The following is a 24,137-nucleotide window of genomic DNA, read 5'->3' on the forward strand; positions in this document are numbered from 1 at the left end:
GTAGTAGACCTCCGTTGGTCAAGGCTGACCATGGGTGATACATTCTCCTTCATTCATGTTGATAACATTATTATTATTTTATTATTATTATTTGTCCTGGCTGTTTACTCGGCGTGGGCAGTATCGCATGTGGCAGAAGAGGTCAATGCTAGAGTGACAGACCCTGCTGCAGAAGTCACACCCATGTGCAGAATCTGGTTTGTTGGAGTTCATATGCTTCTTACTGCGTGCCTGCTTATCTGCTGCTATGTTCATCAGCTTCTCTTCCCCAGTTTTGAGGTGTTGGTTTAGGGTGTTTCTCCACCTCATGCAGTCAGCTGTAAGGCCCTCCCAGCACTCAGTATCTATGTCAAGTGCCTTCATGTCTCTTGCAGACATTCTTGTATTGCAGCTGTGGGCAGCCAGTGGTTCTCCTTCCAGATGCCAGCTCTCCGTAAAGGATGTCTTTTGGGATGCAGACGTTCTCCATACGATGGACATGGCTCAGCCAGCGCAGTCTCTGTTTTCTGAGAAGGGTGTACATGCTTGGAAGGCCTGCACAGGACAGGACCGCAGTGCTGGACACTTTGTCTTGCCAGGATATACCCAGAATATGGTGGATACTTCAGGTGAATGGTGTTGAGTCTTCTTAGCTAACAGGCATTTGTGGTCCAAGTCTCACTGCTATATAGCAACGTGCTGACGATGTACAGTATGTATTGTACACTGCTGTCTTTGTCTTCACTGTCAATCTTGGGGTTTGACTACTCTCAAGTTGTGAAGCATGCAAGTGTTGTAGCTGCCTTCCAAATCCTATTGTCAATCTCAGTATCTAAGGAGAGATTGTCAGTGATGGTGGAGCCGTGGTATGTGAACTGATGGACGACATCATGTTTATAGTTGTCGATGGTGTCTTCAATTCATACCTTTGTCTTGGCTTTGAGGCAGGCAAGGTTGAAAAGCCAGCCATCTGATCTAGCCTGGATGTAGAATCCCTCTTGCACAATGCTGAAGGCCTATTTCAGGACCATAGCAAGAAAATCCCAAAGAGTGTTGGAGCTAGAATGCAGACTTGTTTGACACCACTGCAAATGTCAAAGGGTTTGGAGGAGCTGCCGTTGAACTGTGCTGTTCCTTTCACGTTGGTATGGAAGAATTCAGTCATTCTCTGCAAATTTGGCAGGCCACCAATCTTTTAGAAAGCCTTGGAAAAGACCATCTCTGCTGATCAGGTTGAACGCCTTAGTAAGGTCAGTGAAAGCAACATACAGGGGCATCTGCTGTTCTCTGCATTTTTCCTGACGTTGGCGAAGGGAGAAGATCATGTCTAGTGTTGACCTCTCATCTCGTGACTCTGGGTAACCACGTTCTGCCAGCTTCTGTAGGCGGATCAAAATGACCCGGGCAAAGTCTTTTCAGTGATTCCTCTGAGATGATACAGAGATACCTCTGTAGTTGTTGCATTCTTTTAGAGGGTAATGATCTTAGAGTCCTCATGCCTTGTGGTACAGTTCCTTCTTGCCAGCCCTGACACAGGATTTCATGCAGTGAAAGCAGTAGGGTATTCTTACAGTTCTTGATTAAGTCTGGTGTGATCCCATCACTACCTGGGGCCTTGCCTGAGACCAGGCTGTCAATGGCCTTGCTAAGCTCATCTACAGTTGGGTCTGTGTCTAACTCATCCATTGTTGGCAGGTGCTGAATAGTGTTAATAGCAGAGGGGCACAGAGTGTTCTCACTGGAGTAGAAGTTGGCATAGTTTACTACCCATCTGTCAATCTGCTGGCCTCTGTCTGTGATTACTTCCCCAGTGGAAGATTTAAGGGGAGCAGCCTTGCTCTGGGCTGGTCCTAGTGCCTTCTTAATGCCGTCATACATTCCCCTGATATTTCTTGTTATGGTAGCCATCTGGATGTTCTCACAGAGCTCTGCAACCAAAAAAGCTCTACTGTACTAGAAAACAGTGAATCCTCACGTTGACATCAGTAAGATGTCTCAGCCCGACCAGTGCAGCAGTTTTTACAGTTTTTTGGGAAATAATTTGGCACCCTGCAGCCTGGTGACTTTGCTACACAGAAGCTGGACATTCTGTTGGATGCCATGCATCACATAGACTTTATTACCTTTGGGGAAAAAGATCTCAAAGAGCCATGACTGGTTTAAGGCCAAGTCAGCTGTGATGATTCCCATCATTGAAAATAAGTGTGCTGCCCTCGCCGAGTACAAGCAGTCACCCAGCGAAAAGAATCTGCAGTTTCTTATGACTGCCAGGAGCAAGGTCCAGCAGACTGCCAGACGTTGCGGCACTGAGTACTGAGCTTGAAGTATTTCACATAATAATATTGCACGTTAAGTGAAATTATTGCACATTCTGAGAATAAAAAGTTATTCACATGAGAAGCACAGACAAGTTATTGCACATCTAAGTAGTTGAAAATGTAGTGATCCATTAGATTAAAAAGAAAGAGCTTGTAATGTGGATAATTGACCAGAAGAGGAGTTGTACAGTCTGATGTCTGTGGGGAGTGAGGATTTCCTGTGACGTTCAGTGGAGCATTTATGTTAGTCAGTCTACTATTGAAAAAAGTCCTCTATCGAACCACAACACAACGAAGTTAGCATTTTCAATAACAGACTGAAGTCTAGACCATTCTCTGATCTGCCACAGTTTAGAAGCTTTTCAGTTTGTCTTCTATCACAGAACGAGCCTTCTGAATTAGTTTGTTTAGCCTCTTAATGTCTGCCACTTTCATGTTGCCCCCACAAGCACGTCACATTGAAAAAAATAGCACTGGCACCCACACACTCATAAAACATCTGCACCATAGTGTTGCACACTCTGAAATATCTGAATCTTCATACTATAGATTCTAATATGCTCGGTATAAAAGTCAATTAAAGCTTTGGGTTCATTTTGTTTTTCACAATGTTGAAGAGTTAGATTTGAAACATTCATTTTGCTAGCATTGTAAAATGAAAATTGAGCTTTCTGGCACTCTGTATGCTAGGTTTATCATGGTCATATTCAGCTTTTATACTGAATGGGTGTAGTAGTTTAAATATTCAAAATAAATTGAACATGCTGTGCAACATTGCAAAATATTTTAGAGTGAAATCTTGACTTCGCAAATCACTTTCAGGAATGGCCTATTTCTGCTTTTTGATTTATAACTTCACCTGTTATCAATGAAATGGACCTCACTGTGTCCAATGAAAAAGAACAGCCTTTTCATTTTCAAATTAAAAAGCACCATTTTAGCTTGACTCCACCCTCCTTTTCAGCTGGGGTGATTGGTTGTCAGGAGCACTTTTAAGTCTGATGTATACTTCACAGTTACACACACATAAAACTGAAGGGAAATTGAAAATATTTACATTATGTATAGGTGAGGAGAAGTGTACATTGCTTATGTGAAATATAAATCTTGCATGAACTGTGAAGAAGACCATTAGAAAAAATGACAAAGGCTGGCATATATATTTTTTTTGCTTGAGAAATGTGTGAGAGAATTTGATTAATTAGTTTATTGTGTAGCACATTCAAATCTCAACTGTTGGCTTAAGATGTGAGCCCTTCTTCAAACATAATGGCTAGTGTCATTCAAAGTTAACTTTATACTATATACCAATGTGGTTTTTAAGGACAGTACCATAACTAAGTATTCCAAGTCCTGCTATGAAAAACTGCTGTGATATTTGAAATCCTTTCATGTAGTTTCAATTTGAATGAATTGAGTCAAGGGTATTTTTGTATGTAATAAGTTGACCCGTTTTTGCCAACAGGAATATGATTCTAGATTTAACTTCAGTTACAAAACAAGAGAATATTATAATTTATATTGCAGAATGAAATCACAATACAGGCATTTTTTTATATTTTACAATTAGGGGATTAAGCCTCCTGCTCACTTCATTTGCCAGACCCCAGGGACATTTTAGAGAAAGTGATTGTATTTGAAGAGATGGCATTTACAAGAGTATGAGGAGTGCGGGAGGAAGACGGTTTGGTCCTTAGTTATTATAGATAGAAAATCAGTTACTTAAGTATTTCACTACAGCTGTCTATTTTAAATACCAATGAATAATAAAAAGTAAAAATAGAAGTAAAAAAGTAAAACATAATAAAACATAATAAAAAATAAATTTAAAAAAATTTCATTAATGGCTCGTCAAAAAAAATATTAATTACTTTGTCCTCTAACAAACTTAAACATTGTTTTTTTGAATTTCTGTTCACGTATTGTTCGGGATATTTTTCTCTTTTTTGTTTATTGAAAGATTCTGTTTGTTCTTGATGATTATTATTGTAGGTAGCTCTTTTTTGTCAATTTTACATTTTCTCGACGTTCATTATCAGCTCTTGACGCTTTTTTTTTTCTACCGCGATCTAAAATTCAACGTTCTTGAATAGATACAGTGGGGCAAAAAAGTATTTAGTCAGCCACCAATTGTGCAAGTTCTCCCACTTAAAAAGATGAGAGAGGCCTGTAATTTTCATCATAGGTATACCTCAACTATGAGACACAAAATGAGAAATAAAATCCAGAAAATCACATTGTCTGATTTTAAAGAATTTATTTGCAAATTATGGTGGAAAATAGGGTCACCTACAAACAAGCAAGATTTCTGGCTCTCACAGACCTGTAACTTCTTCTGTAAGAGGCTCCTCTGTCCTCCACTCGTTACCTGTATTAATGGCACCTGTTTGAACTCGTTATCAATATAAAAGACACCTGTCCACAACCTAAAACAGTCACACTCCAAACTCCACTATGGCCAAGACCAAAGAGCTGTCAAAGGACACCAGAAACAAAATTGTAGACCTGCACCAGGCTGGGAAGACTGAATCTGCAATAGGTAAGCAGCTTGGTGTGAAGAAATCAACTGTGGGAGCAATTATTAGAAAATGGAAGACATACAAGACCACTGATAATCTCCCTTGATCTGGGGCTCCACGCAAGATCTCACTCTGTGGGGTCAAAATGATCACAAGAACGGTGAGCAAAAATCCCAGAACCACACGGGGGGATCTAGTGAATGACCTGCAGAGAGCTGGGACCAAAGTAACAAAGGCTACCATCAGTAACACACTACGCCGCCAGGGACTCAAATCCTGCAGTGCCAGACGTGTCCCCCTGCTTAACACTAGAATTACCAGAGCCTACGAAAAAACTCGTAAATCTGTCCCACCTTAAATCGCGTCTTAAATCCGTTTGCACCTCTCCGCCAGAGTCCTTTGTCATCTAAATGTACTGATAAACAAAAGCTACTAGCAGCCAGCTATTCCATCCCCCCACCGACTTAGAACGAACTTCTCTCCTAGCTCAAGCCTTGCCTTGATTTGATTACCTGGGATTGAAGTGGAGTTTTAGAGTGGAAATAATTCTAGCGTTATTTGGAATACACGCATTTCATGTGTGTTCCATTTCTATAGTAGGCTGTGCAAACACATTTTTAAAACAGAAACGTTTTTCATATTCTAATAGTAAATGACAAAATGTAGGCATAAACTACAGTATATAACGTATGAAGCCTGAAGTCCATATATCAAAGAAACACTTTCACAAAAGATACAAATAAGAGAACACGTGCGCTTTCATTCAAAAAATTTAAAAAAAAAAAAGCCGCGTTAGCATGCCACATTGACATTCTTACTACAACCGCCGCGGTGGCGTAATGGTATCAGCCCCTGACTGGGAATCAGAGGGTGGCGAGTTCGATCCCGCACGGCTCCACTTCGAAAAATGAGCTGCTCTTATTCTTACAATTTTAGAATAACAACATAAATTTGATTTCAGTCTGTAACAGCCGGTGTAACTTATGATACTGGTAAAGGTTAGCTTTTTTTTTTTTTTTTTTAATTCACTTTTCATTCTTGCAGTCGCATTCAGAATCAATCCATACAACCCCATCTGACACAGCTGGTTTCACATAAATAAAAGTGCACTTTTATTCAAGACTATAACCGAAGAATAAAGAAAGCAAGTTACAGTTGGTGGTTGATACAACAGCTTGCGTGGTGCAATGTTAAGAACTGCTGATTTCCGATCCGTGCTATATAAAATCATCACATTCAAATATTAACAGTTCCCACACACCCAAGGTCCGCCATTCCTACATTTACGACATGTGTACTTGTTGCAGTGTACACACCTCTCTGTGCTATGGTTCCTATTACAGTGAATGAGCACCTGACACTGTACTTTCTTCCCTGGGGGAAGCTGAGGTCTTAGAACGGAAGTTTGTTGATGGCTGTATCACCTTTTCTTTTTCCATCGCCTTTTCCTGTAAGAAGCGACGATGAAGTTCCTCTGCAAGGTGAGCCATGAACACTCTTCTTTTCTCAGCGGACCCCGTGCATGCCTTATACAGTACGTGTGCGTTCATCGCTGCTAGGTCAAGGATGTTGTAGAACACAGCAACCGGCCACCTGCGTGTTCCTGTGCGCACTGAACAAGCACGCGCCTTCTGGTCCATGATGTCAACGCCACGCTGGGGAAAAAAGAAAGACAAATATATGTGACATTTTGAAGAAATCATTTTATCACCAGAAGAGCACCAGAATACTTCGTCACACTAATATTTTTTTCATTAGCATACCTTCATGTCGTTGTAGTCTGTGACCGTGTTTGTTTTTTTTTTTTTTATCTTGCCCAATCTCCACATCATGGTGCATTGTGCTGAGAATGCAGACAGACTTCATCTTTTTGGGCACATACACTGTCAGCATGGCACTGGGAGATCTAAACACCAGCGTGGAGAATTGTTCGTGTACTGAACTGACTTTAGCTGCAGGTGGAAGTTCCCGTCGCACTTTATTCATGGTGCCAAGCAGAGCTGTATTGCGGTGCAGCAGTCTATTAGCCAGCGAAAGTGACGTGAAGAAGTTGTCTGTTGGAGACAAAGTACATGTGCAATGCCACTCCTTATTTAGGAAAAGATCCCAGTCGTCCCACGGGAGAAAGACTTTCCGAGTCTGTGGTCATAAAGCTTATGGAGTCATTTCTGGACAAAGGCAGAACCGTAGCAACAGTGTGATTAGGGTCGTTGTCCTGCTAAAAGATGAACTGTCGCCCCAGTCTGAGGTCAAGAGCGCTCTGGAGCAGGTTTTCATCCAGGATGTCTCTGTGTATTGCTGCAGTCATCTTTCCCTTTATCCTGACTAGTCTCCCAGTCCCTGCCGCTGAAAAACATCCCCACAGCATGATGCTGCCACCACCATGCTTCACTGTAGGAATGGTATTGGCCTGGTGATGAGTGGTGCCTGGTTTTCTCCAAACGTGACGCCTGGCATTCACACCAAAGAGTTCAATCTTTGTCTCATCAGACCAGAGAATTTTCTTTCTCATGGTCTGAGAGTCCTTCAGGTGCCTTTTGGCAAACTCCAGGCGGGCTGCCTTGTGCCTTTTACTAAGGAGTGGCTTCTGTCTGGCCACTCTACCATACAGGCCTGATTGGTGGATTGCTGCAAAGATGGTTGTCCTTCTGGAAGGTTCTCCTTTCTCCACAGAAGACCTCTGGAGCTCTGACAGAGTGACCATCGGGTTCTTGGTCACCTCCCTGACTAAGGCCCTTCTCCCCCGATCGCTCAGTTTAGATGGCCGGCCAGCTTTAGGAAGAGTCCTGGTTGTTTTGAACTTCTTCCACTTATGGGTGTTGGAGGCCACTATGCTCATTGGGACCTTCAAAGCAGCAGAAATTTTTCTGTAACCTTCCCCAGATTTGTGCCTCGAGGCAATCCTGTCTCGGAGGTCTATAGACAATTCCTTTGACTTCATGCTTGGTTTGTGCTCTGACATGAACTGTCAACTGTGGGACCTTATATAGACAGGTGTGTGCCTTTCCAAATCATGTCCAATCAACTGAATTTACCACAGGTGGACTCCAATTAAGCTGCAGAAACATCTCAAGGATGATCAGGGGAAACAGGATGCACCTGAGCTCAATTTTGAGCTTCATGGCAAAGGCGGTGAATACTTATGTACATGTGCTTTCTCAATTTTTTTTTTTTTTAATAAATTTGCAAAAATCTCAAGTAAACTTTTTTCACATTGTCATTATGGGGTGTTGTGTGTAGAATTCTGAGGAAAAAATGAATTTAATCCATTTTGGAGTAAGGCTGTAACATAACAAAATGTGGAAAAAGTGATGCGCTGTGAATACTTTCCGGATGCACTGTAATCATGACCATTCCCCAACACATAAATAGCATGAAATTGTAATTGCTTCTACGTTGTTGTGTCAACATTTTATCCACGTGTAGATCTGATTAGTGTTTAACAAATTCCTTAAACATATGAGTAGTAAGTATTTTACAGAAAAAAATAAGGAAGTAAACTGTGTTATTCTGGATTCTTGTAAGGTGTATTGTGATTGTTATCAATTATTCATACTTTACCAAGCATCGTTGCGGATGCTTGAAGTAATTATTTGGAAATAGATGGTAAATATTTTATTTGCTAGTCAGAAGATATTATGGCAACCATGGTTCCTTTATTTTATGTATACCCAATTCTTAGTGAGGCCAGAAACTGTTCTCTGGCCCTGTAGGAAAAATTGGCTTGTTCAAAATCATAAGTCAACTACTTCCAAACTCTTGCACTTTTTAGGAAAAAACTGTTATATTCAGTGAGGTAATGTGGAATTTCTCATTTTTTAAAACATTACACATTTAAAAGACATTTTATTATAGTTTGCGTCTTAAGGATCTGCGGTCCTGGGTACATATCCTGTCCTGTGTCCAGTCATTGTCTATATGGAGTCCACACTTTCTCCCCATGTCTGTGTAAGTTTTTCTTCTATAATATTGAAGATGGGCATTTTAGATTAACTGGCAGGTCCAGGTTGTTCATGAGTGTGTTCATGTGTTTGATGATTTTTTTTCTATTTTATTACAGTAGAATTTTGTGGATTTTTAGGGTAATACTTTAAATTTCATAAGAACAAAATCTTTTATTTTAAGGATTCAGAGTCTATACTGTTGTTAATTGCTTTTATATTTACAATCTTTGTGATTAAGCAAGGTTATTTAATGAATAATGTCATCTAATTTACTCCTTTGTTACCTCTGTAAAGTTCATAGTGACTGACCATTTTCAAGGCACTCTAAAAAAAAAAGTTGTACATAAATGACAGTGTCATAAATGAAAGTAGCACAGAGTGCTTTACAATAATAATAGCTAAACATATATTCAAAAAAAAAAAGTAAAAAAATGTTTTTATAGTGATCATAATGGTATATTGTGTATTACCCATACCAATCTGTGCCTTTATTTTTTCTCATTAACAGCAGCTAGAAGATGTTAAGTTTTCCATCTTGGACCTCCAGTCCTTTTACAGCTGATAAAGACATTATCACTGTTACATAAATTAGCAGTTTAGGGTCATGGCAATATGACATTAACTGTGTAATGAACAAAGAAATAAGGTTGTTTTGCTGAAATTTTATTAGAACTGTAAATAGCTAGTGCTGTTGATTAAAAAATAATCTCACAGAAGACTCTGTCTTTTCATTTTGTATAAGACAGCTGCTAAAAAAAAAATTACAGTTTATGAAATTTGTTGTTCTGTTACAGGAGTGCTGGAAACATCAAAGTGGGATTAGAACATCTGGTAAGTTCTAATTTTCTCTTCAGCATTTGCATCATCTTTGATATCTGCATCCTAAATGAACATGGTGGAATAAGCTTTGAATACCTTGATTTGAGAAAAGCCACACTTTTCCCAGAGGGTCAACTTTACTTTTATTCTGTAAAGGCACTTACACTTTCATTTATCTCATCGTTTCAAGGGAATTTTAATTTTTGTTTTAAATGACTATTTGATGTAAAAGATGATAAAAGGCATTGCAATCCTCAAACTGATGATACATTAACAAAAAGATAAGTGTTTTTCAAAGTGTTATCTAATTTGTATGTACCTGATGTATGTCTTATTAATTTCTGTGTTAGAGCTGTGTAAAGTGTAGGATATTTATAGTACATTAATGTTTGTTTTTAGTCTGAGTACTGTAAAATGTTTAATAGTTCATTAATTAATTAATTCCAAATATGTATTTATTTTTGGTAAAATGTGTTGGTTTTTCAGTGATGCAAGCTTGTGTTGGTCACTTGTTTTTTTGTTTATTTTCTCATTATATCTGTCCAGAATAAATATACAAGAACCGTATTCATATTTATATATACATGTATATGTGTGTGTGTGTATGTTTATATATGTGTATCTATGTAAAACAAGCTGCACTTAAGGTAAAAAAATTAAATAAATGCCTATTGTTATTTCTGTTTTTTATGCAAGTTCAGAAATAAAAATATGCTTTTGTTTCTGTTTTGTAAGTGCAATAAACGGTGAGTAGTCCATACTTTCAGTTCATACAAGAAAGTGGAGACTTTACATTAATTCTGCAGATATGTAACAGATAAAATCTTTACTTATGGCAGATAAAAATGATTAGAAATTCCTTACTAAGCTGTTTCTCTGGTCAATACTCACAAGGCACTCGGTGGCATAGCTCTAAACTCTTCTTTGAAGTGGAAGTTTAAGAGAGACTAGTCTCATGATATAATATCTAATGTGTTACCAGCAGGCCATTCTCACTGGGACACAATTGAGCTGCTAAAAGTGAGTTATTTCATTGGTAAAAAGCAATTGGTAAAGATTAAATTAACAGAGTTTGTTTTATTTTGAAGGCACTAAAGTGTTTGTCACTTTAGCAACTAAAATGTTATGAAAGCAGGGATCTCACATACAGCATATTTGTGAATAATGTGGGATTGACTGAGATGCAGTCGGCATTTGCAAGAATATAGATGGATGATATATAGCAATGCGGTCAAAGTCAGTCCTACTTTAGGGCTAATTCTGTATGAGTGCATAGACATAAACAATAACAAAAGTCTTGTAAACAATGCTTAATTTGTTTTTAATAGTATTGATTAAACATTTATTTTGTGTTACTGAAACAAAATTGTCAATGAGTAAAATCAGTGAATAACTTTACTATGTACATATGTTAAAGTATGATAATCACATTTCATTCTTTCTAAAACCCATGTTGAAATTTCCACCTTAATCTATAAAATCCTTTTCTGTTTGTTGTGACATGGACTGAAACTGTTTGCTGTCAAAAGTAGTATTGGTGTAGCCTCATATATTCTTATATATACAACATATACCAGTATACTGTTCATTCATTTGAAAAATTACGAATACCCTAATTAATTTGTAGGATTTTTATATACAAGGAAATGACACCTTCTTGATGATTCTTGGGATAGGCTCCAGCTGCTCTGCAACCCTGTCATGAATCACTAGGTTAAGAAAATGAATGGAAGATATAACTAACAAGCATCTGCAGTTATCCCTTACCAGTAACGGCACACTGCACGATAATGTGCAGTGAATACACTTGACTTGAGCATTCATAGTATTCATCCTCTTTCTCTGTACGTTTAGCATTCGTTTGCTCAGAGGTTGATGTGCTTGCTCCTTCCTGAGCAGCTCTTCTTTACTCCACCCTAGCGGCCTGCTGCTTCTCCTTTCGTCGGCATCTTTTCGCGTTAAAACTGATTAAGTTAGTTTTTGTGTTGCAATTACTTAGTATGTTTTCTTTAATTTTTCACTTAATCTGCCACTTGAGTCTTCAATCTGCCTCAAGAATGATTAGCGAAGGTGGTAGAGAATGAGAACAGCGCACATACGCACGCGCCGCACGGCCGCCCTGCTGCGCACTGCCGAGAGTTGACTCTGCAATAATATAAAATAAAAATAAAAAGAGTAATAAAATCATCACCACGAAAGCAGATAGTAGACATCACGTAGTATATGTGTACCAAATTTTAAGTTAATAGGTGAAACGGTTTGCGAGCTACAGGTGATTTAAAATCCTGGACAGACAAACGAACAGCCACGGTAGCGTATTATAGAAGAAGATAATTCGTGGAGGTTAGGGGTGCAGGACCTCTGCATATATGTTTTGGATCCCCCACTTCAGCTCCTAATACTGTACTATTGACCACAAGCCTTACCAATAACATACACAGTACTATCTATAATTTCTAGAATTGTATGTGTGTATGTGTTGTGATCGCTAGGGGTCGCTGTTGAACCCACCAGGCAGACGTCCTTGACACACATGTAAAACACAGAAGAATAATCTTTAATAATTTCTTCTATAAAGTGCATAAAGCACAGCACCTTCCACAATTCTTCAATAAATAATCACAATAATCAATAACAACAACAACAATCCAATCCTCCAACTCACAGCAGCTCCGTCTCACTCCCACCCAACTCCAGCTCGATCTGCTGGGGTTTCCCAGAGTCCTTTTTAAAGTCTCTGACCCGGAAGTATTTCTTCTCCGGGTCACCAAGCAATCTTCTTTTATTAATTGCTCCATAAGTACTGCAGGTTTCTGTCCTCGTGACCCTGAAGCACTTCCGGGTTGACGTCCTTGTAATATCTCCCTGGTTCTTGGTGAGCTCCCCCGGGTGGCACCCACGGCACCCAACAGGGCTGAGGATACGGACTCCATGTCCCATGCTGCCCTGCGGGAATCCAAGGAGCCATTTCTATCCAGGGGAGCTGCCATCTAGTGTTCTGGGGGATGTAGTGTCCTGCAAAGTCTGCTTCTTTCAGTTGGGGGACGTCCTGGCTGGACTGGAATGCCGGCCGACCCTCACAGTGTGTGTGTGTGTGTGTGTGTGTGTGTGTGTATATATATATATACATAATATATAGGTAATCACCAGGTTACGGACATCCGACTTACGAACAGGGCTGCAGCTGCAATGTGTGCACCTCAGTAACTGCCGCTCCATCATCTTCTGCCTGGTGACGCTGCAAGCGGTGGCTGGACGGAGGCTGGAGGCAGACGATTTCGCTGCTCGCGCACTGTAGTGTCCCTCGAGCGACTCCCAGCGGCAAGCGGTGACCTGTGGTCCATAGTCACCGGGGCCACAGCTGTTGCTCATGTGCAGGATGGAGGCTTGATGAGGCAGTTCGCTGCCCGCCCACTACGGTGCCGCAGCTACTGCTCCTGACTGGACACAGGCTGTATAGAGCAGAGGGAGGCGTTTCACGTTCTCGGTGGGCGGCTGGTAATGCTGCAAGCGGTGACCCAGTTGTGGCTGAACAGAGGCCATTGAGGGTGAACAGGGTGGCGGGGGGGGGGGGGGTAAAATTGTAGTGTGCCTCGGATGGCTGCCTGTTGAATGGGGGTGGTGGTGGGCGATTCACTACCCGCCTTTGGCCGCACCGTGTTCGTTCTCAGTGGGTGGACGCTGCAGATAGCATACTGTAGTGGAGGTGACTGTGTGGAGGGCGAATGGTGAACCGCCCCTTGCCACCCCCATTTATTCTCAATAGCAAGCCTGCTTGTACATTTATGTACATAGCAGGAAGATGTCTCTTGTCAGTACATCAGACGTGTTGACGACGGGTGCCTTACTGCTGTGATAGCGTGTACAGTGCTGTGCAAAAGAGCTAATCTTAACCTTTTGTCTTCACCCTTCAAAAATGTCTCTGAAACAAATCTGATGCAAGTGCTGGTGATACAGTAAAGAAGAGAAAAACCATCACCATTGAAATAAAGCAGAAATAATAAAAAGGTCAGAGAGAGGTGAAACTCCATCATTCATTGGCAGAGCACTTGATTGCAGTCGGTCAATAATAGCATTTATTAAAATAATGTACCTGTTCTGACTTACATACAAATTCAACTTAAGTATAAACCTACAGTCCCTATCTCATACATAACCCGGGGACTGCCTGTATATATATATATATATGTGTGTGTGTGTGTGTGTGTGTGTGTGTGTGTATATAAATAATATATATATATATATATATATTTTCTTCCGCCCTAACCTGACACAGACAGGCAGACACAAGTTCCAGACCAACACACTTGTTTATTTACAGCTGGGAGCGCTGTAGATAGCGATTTGAGTACTGAAAAAAACGCTATATATATGTAATGAATTATTATTATTATTTTCTCTGCTCCCCACGGCGCAGTCCTTTTCCTTCTTCTCTTTCTCTCTGCCTCCAATCCTCCCGACTCTGGATCCTCAAATGGGGTGAGGCAGCTCCTTTTATTCAGCTCCTGGAAGTGCTCCTGGTGGCTCATCAGTATTGCCTGGAATCACTCCCAGGTGTGGTGGAGTCCTCTATAGGGCTGTGCAGCGACCCCTGGTGTCCCCCATGGAACCCAACAGGGCTGTACCAAACTCCAACTCCCAGCATGCCCTGTGAGAATCCATGGTGCCACAGCCACACAAGAGGGCTTCCCTCTAGTTTCCCAGGGGAGGTAGTGCCTCAGAGACTGCCCGTCACAATATCCATCCATCCATCCATCCTCCAACCCGCTGAATCCGAACACAGGGTCACGGGGGTCTGCTGGAGCCAATCCCAGCCAACACAGGGCACGAGGCAGGAAACAATCCTGGGCAGGGTGCCAACCCACCGTAGCCATCACAATATATATATAAAAAACACCCAAAAAACTAAAACAATATGTAATCACTGTACCATATAGTGCACTGTACTGCACCAGTAACATACGGAGTGTTTGCGCTCACTGGTGTAGTTGCAGCAACAACTTCACAGATTCTCTACTCTTTTTCATTGTTATACCTTATTGTCAACTCATTAAAGGGATCCTCCACACAGAAACTATTTTTTTTACTTACCCGTTGTTTGTAGTGGTGGGCGAGAAAAAAATGTAATCTCATGTTTTTGTAGAGTAATTGCATCTTGAATTTTTAAACCCAAGAGCACCAGGCAGTAACTAATTTTGGGCAGCAGCAAGCAGTGTGAAAAACAGCCATTAAATAAAACAAAAAAAAATTCTCAAGTACAGTTAGGTCCATAAATATTTGGACAGAGACAACTTTTTCCTAATTTTGGTTCTGTACATTACCACAGTGAATTTTAAATGAAACAACTCAGATGTAGTTGAAGTGCAGACTTTCAGCTTTAATTCAGTGGGGTGAACAAAACGATTGCATAAAAATGTGAGGCAACTAAAGCATTTTTTTAACACAATCCCCTCATTTCAGGAGCTCAAAAGTAATTGGATAAATTAAATAACTGGAAATAAAATGTTCATTTCTAATACTTGGTTGAAAACCCTTTGCTGGCAATGACAGCCTGAAGCCTTCAACTCATGGACATCACCAGATGCTGGGTTTCCTCCTTTTTAATGCTCTGCCAGGCCTTTACTGCAGCGGCTTTCAGTTGCTGTTTGTTTGTGGGCCTTTCTGTGTGAAGTTTAGTCTTCAACAAGTGAAATGCATGCTCAATTGGGTTAAGATCAGGTGACTGACTTGGCCATTCAAGAATTTTCCACTTCTTTGCTTTAATAAACTCCTGGGTTGCTTTGGCTGTATGTTTTGGGTCATTGTCCATCTGTATCATGAAACGCCGCCCAATCAATTTGACTGCATTTAGCTGGATTTGAACAGACAGTATGTCTCTGAACACCTCAGAATTCATTTGGCTGCTTCTGTCCTGTGCCACATCATCAATAAACACTAGTGTCCCAGTGCCACTGGCAGCCATGCACGCCCAAGCCATCACACTGCCTCCACCGTGTTTTACAGATGATGTGGTATGCTTTGGGTAATGAGCTGTTCCACGCCTTCTCCATACTTTTTTCTTGCCATCATTCTGGTAGAGGTTGATCTTGGTTTCATCTGTCCAAAGAATGTTTTTCCAGAACTGTGCTGGCTTTTTTAGATGCTCTTTAGCAAAGTCCAATCTAGCCTTTTTATTCTTGAGGCTTATGAGTGGCTTGCACCTTGCAGTGCTCCCTCTGTATTTACTTTCATGCAGTCTTCTCTTTATGGTAGACTTGGATATCGATACGCCTACCCCCTGGAGAGTGTTGTTCACTTGGTTGGCTGTTGTGAAGGGGTTTCTCTTCACCATGGAAATGATTCTGCAATCATCCACCACTGTTGTCTTCCGTGGACGTCCAGGTCTATTTGCGTTGCTGAGTTCACCAGTGCTTGCTTTCTTTCTCAGGATGTACCAAACTGTAGATTTTGCCACTCGTAATATTGTAGCAATTTCTCGGATGGGCTTTTTCTGTTTTCGTAGCTTAAGGATGGCTTCTTTCACCTGCATGGAGAGCTCCTTTGACAGCATGTTGTCTGTTCACAGCAAAATCTTCCACATGCAAGCACCACACCTCAAATCAACTCCAGGCCTTTTATCTGCTTAATTGATAATGACATAACGACGGACTTGCCCACACCTGCCCATGAAATAGCCTTGAAATAGATGAAAATGAAATAGAGTTGTTTCATTTAAAATTCATTGTGATAATGTACAGAACCAAAATTAGAAAAAAGTTGTCTCTGTCCAAATAGTTATGGACCTAACTGTAACTTGTGCTGCATAATCCACATGTCCAATATCCAGTCGTATGGTCAAAACCTGCAAAATATGTGCATTTATTGCTAAAATGTTACTTCCTGTGAAGGCGGTGCTCATACAAAAAAAGATGTCATTCCTGCAAAACTTGGTCGAGAGTCCTGTCATTAATTCAAACACACAACATTTTGGAAATTAAATCTTTCCTGTTTATTACTTGCAAAACAATTTCCAATTAATTATTGATAACAAACAAGCAAATAGGCAAATCTGTGAATCATAAACATGTGAATCTCAAGGGCTGGCTGTAGTCTTCACCAAAAAAATAGAACTAGCCCATAAAATACATAAGAAATAAGTTGAGTTCGCTATCACAGAAATCAACAACGCAGTTTAAATCACAGTTGTTGAACACAGAGAAATAAGTAAGGTATTCAAGAAAAACTGTAAGTGGAATATAATGAAAATAATAATTTCACTGAAATTTTTTGAATGGTAAAGGAATACCATAGCTCCAGGCATCATGTACAGACAAGCTTGATTGACATTTAATCCTAAATGCTGTTAAATTTGTACATAATGGAAAAGCTACAGACCCTGAAAGTAGAACTTAATTAAAAACTCACTATTAAATTAGGCCTCATAAAGCTACCTATGGTCATGAAAGCAAAAAAGAAAAGCTTCTACGACAATGTGCATTGGTTTCCACCCCCCGCCCCCAAAAGAAACAAACTATTTACAAGGCATGTTCTACAGGCCAATTTCTCTGCTGAGCAACGATTTAAGATTCTTGCCAGTTTTCTCACAAAACAATTATAGGAAAATGCTTCCATTATTTTGCAAGATCAACACATTTGTTTAAGGCAGACAATTATTGTCATGTCTTCAATGTATGTTCAGATTAGTTCATTCCCCTGTAGCAACAAAGCTTCCTGAGGTCAGCTGTTTCTGGGATGCAGAAAAAGGCTTTGATACATTTCAATTTGACCACTTATTCACCGCATTTATGCAAATTTATTTGTGGACCAGTTATATGTGCATGGATTAAACTGTTGTAATCTGTAATGTAATGTTCTGTGTGTACTGGAGCAGTTGTGCAGAATCTCTAAGTTCAAGATTTTAAATAAGAGTACAGTGGAACCTCGGATCACGACCGAAATTCATTCCAAAACTTTGGTCGTGACCCGAAGTAATTTCCCCCATAGGACTGTTTGTAAATACAATTAATCTGTTCCGGACCGTATGGACTGTATGTAAATATATGTTTTTTAAAGATTTTTTAGCATAAATATAGTTAATAACACCATAGAATGCACAGCGTAATAGTAAACTAAATGTAAAAACATTGAATAACACTGAGAAAACCTTGAACAACAGAGAAAACTAACATTGCAAGAGTTCGCGCTATAGCCTTACGAACTGTAAACACTTTTCTTTAATGAGTTTTAAGCACAGCACAGGGAAAAAAAATTAACATTTGAAAAATATGTAATTTAATAAACCACCAAGAAAAGTAACATTGCAACAAATTACACTACGAACCACTCGCTGTGAACACTTTTTTTTTAACGAGTTTTAAGCACAGGGAAAAAAAAGGAACATTTGAACAAATCCGAACTTTATTTAAAAACCAACCATAAATAACCAAGACAGTAACATTGCAGAAGTTCATGCTAATAGCCTTATGACCTGATTGTTGTAAACGCTTTTTTTTTTAAATGAGTTTTAAGCACAGGGGAAAAAAAGGAACATTTGAACAAATCCAAACTTTATTTAAAAACCAACCATAAACAACCAAGAAAATAACATTGCAGGAGTTCATGCTAATAGCCTTTCGAGCCGATCACTGTAAACACTTTTTTTTCATGAGTTTTAAGCACAGGGAAAACATGAACATTTGAAAAATCCTTAATTTATACAAAAACTAACCATAAACAACCAAGTAAACTAACCTTGCATGAGTCGAGTTCTGGCATGAAGGAAGTGAGGAGGAAGAACTAGCCACTCGTAGGATAGTTTTGCAGCAAATCGCCATGAATCTTCCTGGCTTTTTTGCATTACATCGTCTTGCTTATACTATCCCCTGCAAGTTGCTTCTCGTTCAACCACACTAGCAACAGTTTTTCTACCTCTTCCAGCACTTGAGGCCTCTGCTTGGTTAACACTGTAACTCCTTTTGCAACATAAGCTGCTTTAATGGCCTCTTTCTGCTTTAGAATAGTCAAAATAGTAGATTTTGACTTCTTGTACTCGGCGGCAAGATCAGTAACACGAATGCCACGCTCATACTTTTCAATAATTTCTTTCTTTAATTCGATTTTAATTTTCTTTGAACTTTTCTTCTCGCCACTCTTCACTTGCTTAGAAGCCATGGTTAACTGCAAAATTAATGCAAAAGCACACAAAATACTGTAGAGCACAAAGAGTTCACAGCGAAAGCACGCACGTCTGACCAAGAACAATGCACAGGGAGAGACTAAACACATGAGGAACTTATCGGCGCGTACGAACCGGAAGGGAAACGAAATAGAGCACAAGGAGTTCACAGCAAAAGCACGCATGCATGTGCAAGCACGCACGTCTGACCGAGAACAATGCAACACATGCAGAAATCATTGGCACGTACAAACCGGAAGGGAAACTGGCTTGTTCGTCAACCAAGTGTGTGGTCGTGAACAGATGCAAAAGTTTGGCAAACTTTTTGGTCGTAACCCGATTTGTACATGTTCAGAGACGTTTGTGAACCAAGGTTCCACTGTACATTATTTACATTTACTTTTAGCAGATGTTTTTAATGAAAACAATAAACAGAAGAGGCCAGCATAATCAAGTAAGCATCAGTCTGTGGAGTGCTTTGAAACATGTCTTACAGGACAGTGTTACAAAATTGACAATCACAAGTGAGGAGCTCTAAACCAAACATAAAAACACAAAACTAGTTATCCTTTTCTAAGATACAAAGAACATACCATCAACACCATTATCAAGTAGAAAGAACAACAGTGTCTCCCTTTCTGTTTCCTGTAGATATTCCTTCACATTTTAAATTTCCTCAGGTGTATTTAATAGTCTTAAAACCTTTCACATACCTTGAAATCCTAAGTGAACAATCATTTTAACAATCTGATAGAAAGTGTTAAATAAGGCGATATCAACTAGTCATTTTTTTGTCTTACATTAACTGACAGAATTAATATTGTTGAAGTGAATATCTTTGCAAAAGTACTATATTTTTTCAATACTTTCTAACAAATAATAACAAATCCTTCAGTTAAAAAATTTGGATGAAACTGTAACTTCATTCATTGACTTTAAACAGAAGAAGGCCAACATATATTAAAAAAAAAAAAAAAAGCAAATGACAAAATGGTGTTACCTAACCTCCAATTCTTCTGCAGGATTGCATCTGTCTAATTGATGCTTTTGTTGCTTACTTAAATTAAAGCAAGTTTATGAAACTTGATCTCACCTGTCTAAACCCATTTTGACTGTTTACTAATATACCTGTTTTTGTTAGTGCTAACCTAGCTACTTGGATCAGCTTGAATACATTTTTTATATAATGGAATAACATTTGCTAGCTGCCAGACTTTAGGAACTTTACCAGTTTGCTGTGATTTTTAAAAAAATATGCCAGGGGTGTCTATACTGTATGTTCTCACTAATCTTCTTAGGCTGTCTAGGGTAAGTGTTACCTAGTCCCAGCATTTTTAATCTAAGCAGCACTTCTCTCTGTCTCTTTCTCTTTCTCTCTCTCTCTCTCTTAAATTTCCTGGTTACTGAGTCCCAGTAACTGCCGGCAGTGTATCAACTTCTTCATATATTGACAATTTTAAAAAAATGCCTATTTAGAGAATTCACTGTAAGTAAAGTTCAGCTTTACTGTTCCTAATACATTTACTACCCCCTTAACTGTTTTTTCCCCACTAAAATATTAAAATAATCTCTTTGGGTCATCTTTTACCTTTTTTGCAGTGTCTCTCTTAAATTGCCTGTTAGCATTTTTAATATCTTTTTTAATTGTTCCTTTCATGCGCTTATATGCCCTACTATTATTGGTGGAGTTGTCTGGTGTTCCTTATACAATGATTTTTTCTTCATAGCTTCTTTTTTAATTCCTTATTTATCCTATGGGGAATTCCAGCTTTGGGATGATCTTGTCCTGCATTATATGTAAACACTTTTAAACCTGCTTCACAACTCCTCAACTGATTCCACACAAATGTTTCACTGTATACTGGAATTGGAAAAGTACTAAAGAACCCAAATTTCAAAACGGTCTAGTATCAGTATTTCAGAATTTTCGGTCTTGGAAATAAACATCAGCTTTCCTTGCTGTCCCTCGCCACCATCCCCATTTCCCTTGACAATCATTGCAGTTATGGAAAAATATCTAGTTTTGTAGACTTCACAAAACAAAAGTGCCTGCTTCCACATGAACAGAGTTTCATAGGGAAAATGCTTTGATGCAATCAGGATTTCACGGGGTTTTGTTTCTTTGACTTGAGTAGGAATTCATGGAAAAAACCTTCTGTTTTTGCTTTGACACAATCGAGACATGATGGGGGATTTTGGTTTGATGTGATCGGAACTTCGCAGCTTCAAGAGGGAAGAGGTGTGCAGTGTGATGCATTGACTTGGTGCACCAGGGATGGGAACAATTATGTTCCACATCATGGAGGCTGGAGTAAGTTGGCGGGGTTGGGTGTTTGGAGTTCTTTGTTATTTGCTTTGGAACCATTTTGATAAAGAGATCCAAAATCTGGTATTGATACCAAAGTCAAAATTTCAGTACCAATCCAACACTTTTCCACACTTAAAAGCTTATCCCAGTTTACCTTTTATAGAATTTGATGAGTCTGCTCAAAATAAACCCTGTCACAAGTCCCCTGTGGAGCAGATGATCTACCAGTAGTCAGAACCAACAAGGACTAAAAGTGATGTGAGAGGCAGAAAAGAAATGGCCCAGTGGTGGCAGTTGATATTAAAATGAAGAAAGCTGATTACAGTATATTCAACAACATAGAAAAGTTAAACAAGGACAGTTCTTGAAGAGCAAAATATTTGCAGTGCAACTGGTTAGTATTGGAAATACATTTCAAGTTGAGGCACACACAAGTGGGTCTTACAGAACAAAAACGCATTGAAAACTAACCCCACTTTGGTACACTAAAAAATAGTTGAAAAGATAAACAGTCCTATGTACAAGGGCTCTTACGCAGTTGAATGACATAAACAAAAAAGGAAACAAAACCTCTAACTAAGCCACAACTCTTTAATAAAGCTCCTCTGCAAATAAATCTGGAGCCTAACCTGGCTCACTGGAGTAATACCCAGCTCCTATCTTGCACTGAGTCACCACATTAAACTTCAGCTGGCTCAACGATGCACATTTGCCTGCTCTTTTGATCGATCATCTCTGTCCCACGACAAACGCCACCTTTTATAAAAGAGAAAGCTTTATCTCCCACCTATCCTGCCTCTGTGTTCGAGGGTGGAAAACTCTTGACCTCTTTAAACCTTGTGCAGTACTGCAGCTTTTAACATAACACAAAAAGAAATACACAGATTCCAGAAACTAAATAAAGTTGATCAAAAAGACTAAACAAACCTTTAGCCAGATATTGAACTTAAATATAATGCATCCCCAGTACTGTCTGCCTACAAGTCAATCAGTGTGATCCCGTCTGTAAGCATGCAAACACCTGGCCAGAGCACCGAATTTAAACTTAGAAAGCTGTGCAGGCTAGAAACAGCTTGTACACATAAAAACCTCCTGGAAGTTGGCACACACTTGTTTCAGTATACATGCACTATAAATAAAAACTAAAGTTCAACCACTGATAAAAACATTACTACAACGGACACACATGCACACAGTTACAAGCAATGATTCACATCTCTTTAAAGGAAAGCCATTCAGTCAGCAAACCTGACTGTAAGGTGCAGTGAGGCCCTCAGTATTGCCCACCTTGTTAAACCTAAATTTGACAAAACACAGTGAAATATTTTGTTACTACACCTTAATGGTTCGATCACTTCATCAACCTGAGTTCTATCTTTATTATTATAAAATGCTAAATCTGGACAGACTTCTCTACTTATTGGTGTTTTAAAATACTGTTTTTAATACACAGTCACTGATTATGCCTGAAAACTCCTCTGTCTTGTGCTCTTCCATTTGTAAGGTTATCCCACTTAATATTGGGTTATTGTAGTTTCCATGACAATAATATGTTTCTCTAAATTTGCACATCTAATATTATTAAAAATAAGCATATTGAAAATATTGCCTGTACTAGGGAGTCTCTAACACCCTTCTAATATCATGTCTCTGGTCCCTTATCCCTTATGTTTTTTGATTGAATACAGATATATTCACTAAGATGCACTGCAACACCCATTTAAAGCACATATGCATTCAAATACTCTTTTTACATAAAGGGCTACTTTCCCACTTTCTTTGATTTTGCGTGTCTTTCCTAAATAGTATGTACCATTTTATGCTGTACTTATCCCTATTCCTCTGATTTAGTAAGGTTTCTGTTATTTCTAGAAAATTGTAATTATGTGCAGTTGTATACTACCCCAACTGCCGTGTTTTATTTCCCTAGCATTAAAGCATGAAATTTTATGTTCTATTTATTTTACTTCAGCTTTTTGACTGTGGGATAGACATTTCAAAGTTATCTTTTACATTTCTGCACCACTATTCTTTCCTTTGTATAAAATTATAAACCTGGCTCCTAAACTCCCAGTGGTACATGTCTTATGTGATGGTGCCCCATTTTCCCATTATCCTACTCTCTTCTAACCTATACCAAGATTTGAACCACATATTAAAACTTTCTGATTTCCTCAGTCTTATCTGGACTGGCATGTGGCACAGGAAGAACTTCTCATTTCTACACCTGAGCTTAGCACCTAAATTTTTAATTTTGAAATGCCGCACTGGAAGCCAACTTTTACTTATTTCATTTGTTTCAACATGGACAATGTCAACTGGATACAGTGCCCATTCTGGCCAGGGACTATCCACCCTTCCAGGGACATTACTAACCTGTGCACCAGGAAGGCAACACACTGTCCCTGGAGCAGACTTGAATTTTAATCCTACTCATAACCGTGTTCCCAGGTAGCACTGCTTCTATATTTCTAGGAACTGCCATTTGGGTTATTTTTTTCTGTATAACATCTCAATATCGTCAGAGCCTTCATCTAGTTCTGTTAGATCCTGAAAACGGTTTGACACCTCTATCTCTGGGATTCATATCTATGGACAGTGTGTACCTCTGACCTTGTGCTTTGTCTTCTGAACTCTTCTCTTTCACCAGTTAATGGGTACACAATATTTCACTAAAGGTCACCTGAACAAGATCCTTCATTTCTCTACTATAAGACAAGCTAACCACTCTCTACTCAAGTTCAGCCCCCTGATTTTGCAGTATTGGATTGTCTGCCTCCAAGAAGAACAATATCAAACAGGACTGTATATCCCTTTTTTGTTAAATTCAGCACAACCTCCATTTATAGTTTTCTCTATAGAGACTGACTTCAGAAATATGCTAAATGCAAGAAATTTGTTAAATAAAGGAAATTAATTGACAAATCACTGATTTGTCGGGATCACATTAGTACAGGAAGTTGCATAATTTTCTATAAAGAAACTTACCCAACCTTTCCTCCATGTCTGCTTCAGAAATCATACCTTTTTAATGCAATAAAGCTATAGCTAGAATTACCATGTGACACACTGTGTAGAGGACACCACACTACACAC

At 39.2% G+C, this 24,137-nt stretch overlaps 1 protein-coding gene across 2 annotated transcripts in view; it reads left to right on the plus strand.

Moving 5' to 3' along the window:
• The window catches only part of rsrc1 (arginine/serine-rich coiled-coil 1), a 496,637-nt gene that overhangs the window by 226,150 nt on the left and 246,350 nt on the right, over window positions 1-24,137 (plus strand). For both annotated transcript variants that reach the window (XM_051923328.1, XM_051923327.1), the window contains one exon: window positions 9,555-9,591. In XM_051923328.1, coding sequence (XP_051779288.1) covers window positions 9,555-9,591 — 37 coding nt within the window. The remainder of the gene's footprint in view (window positions 1-9,554; window positions 9,592-24,137) is intronic.

This window comes from Erpetoichthys calabaricus, chromosome 2, assembly GCF_900747795.2.
Source record: "Erpetoichthys calabaricus chromosome 2, fErpCal1.3, whole genome shotgun sequence".
NCBI lineage: Eukaryota > Metazoa > Chordata > Cladistia > Polypteriformes > Polypteridae > Erpetoichthys > Erpetoichthys calabaricus.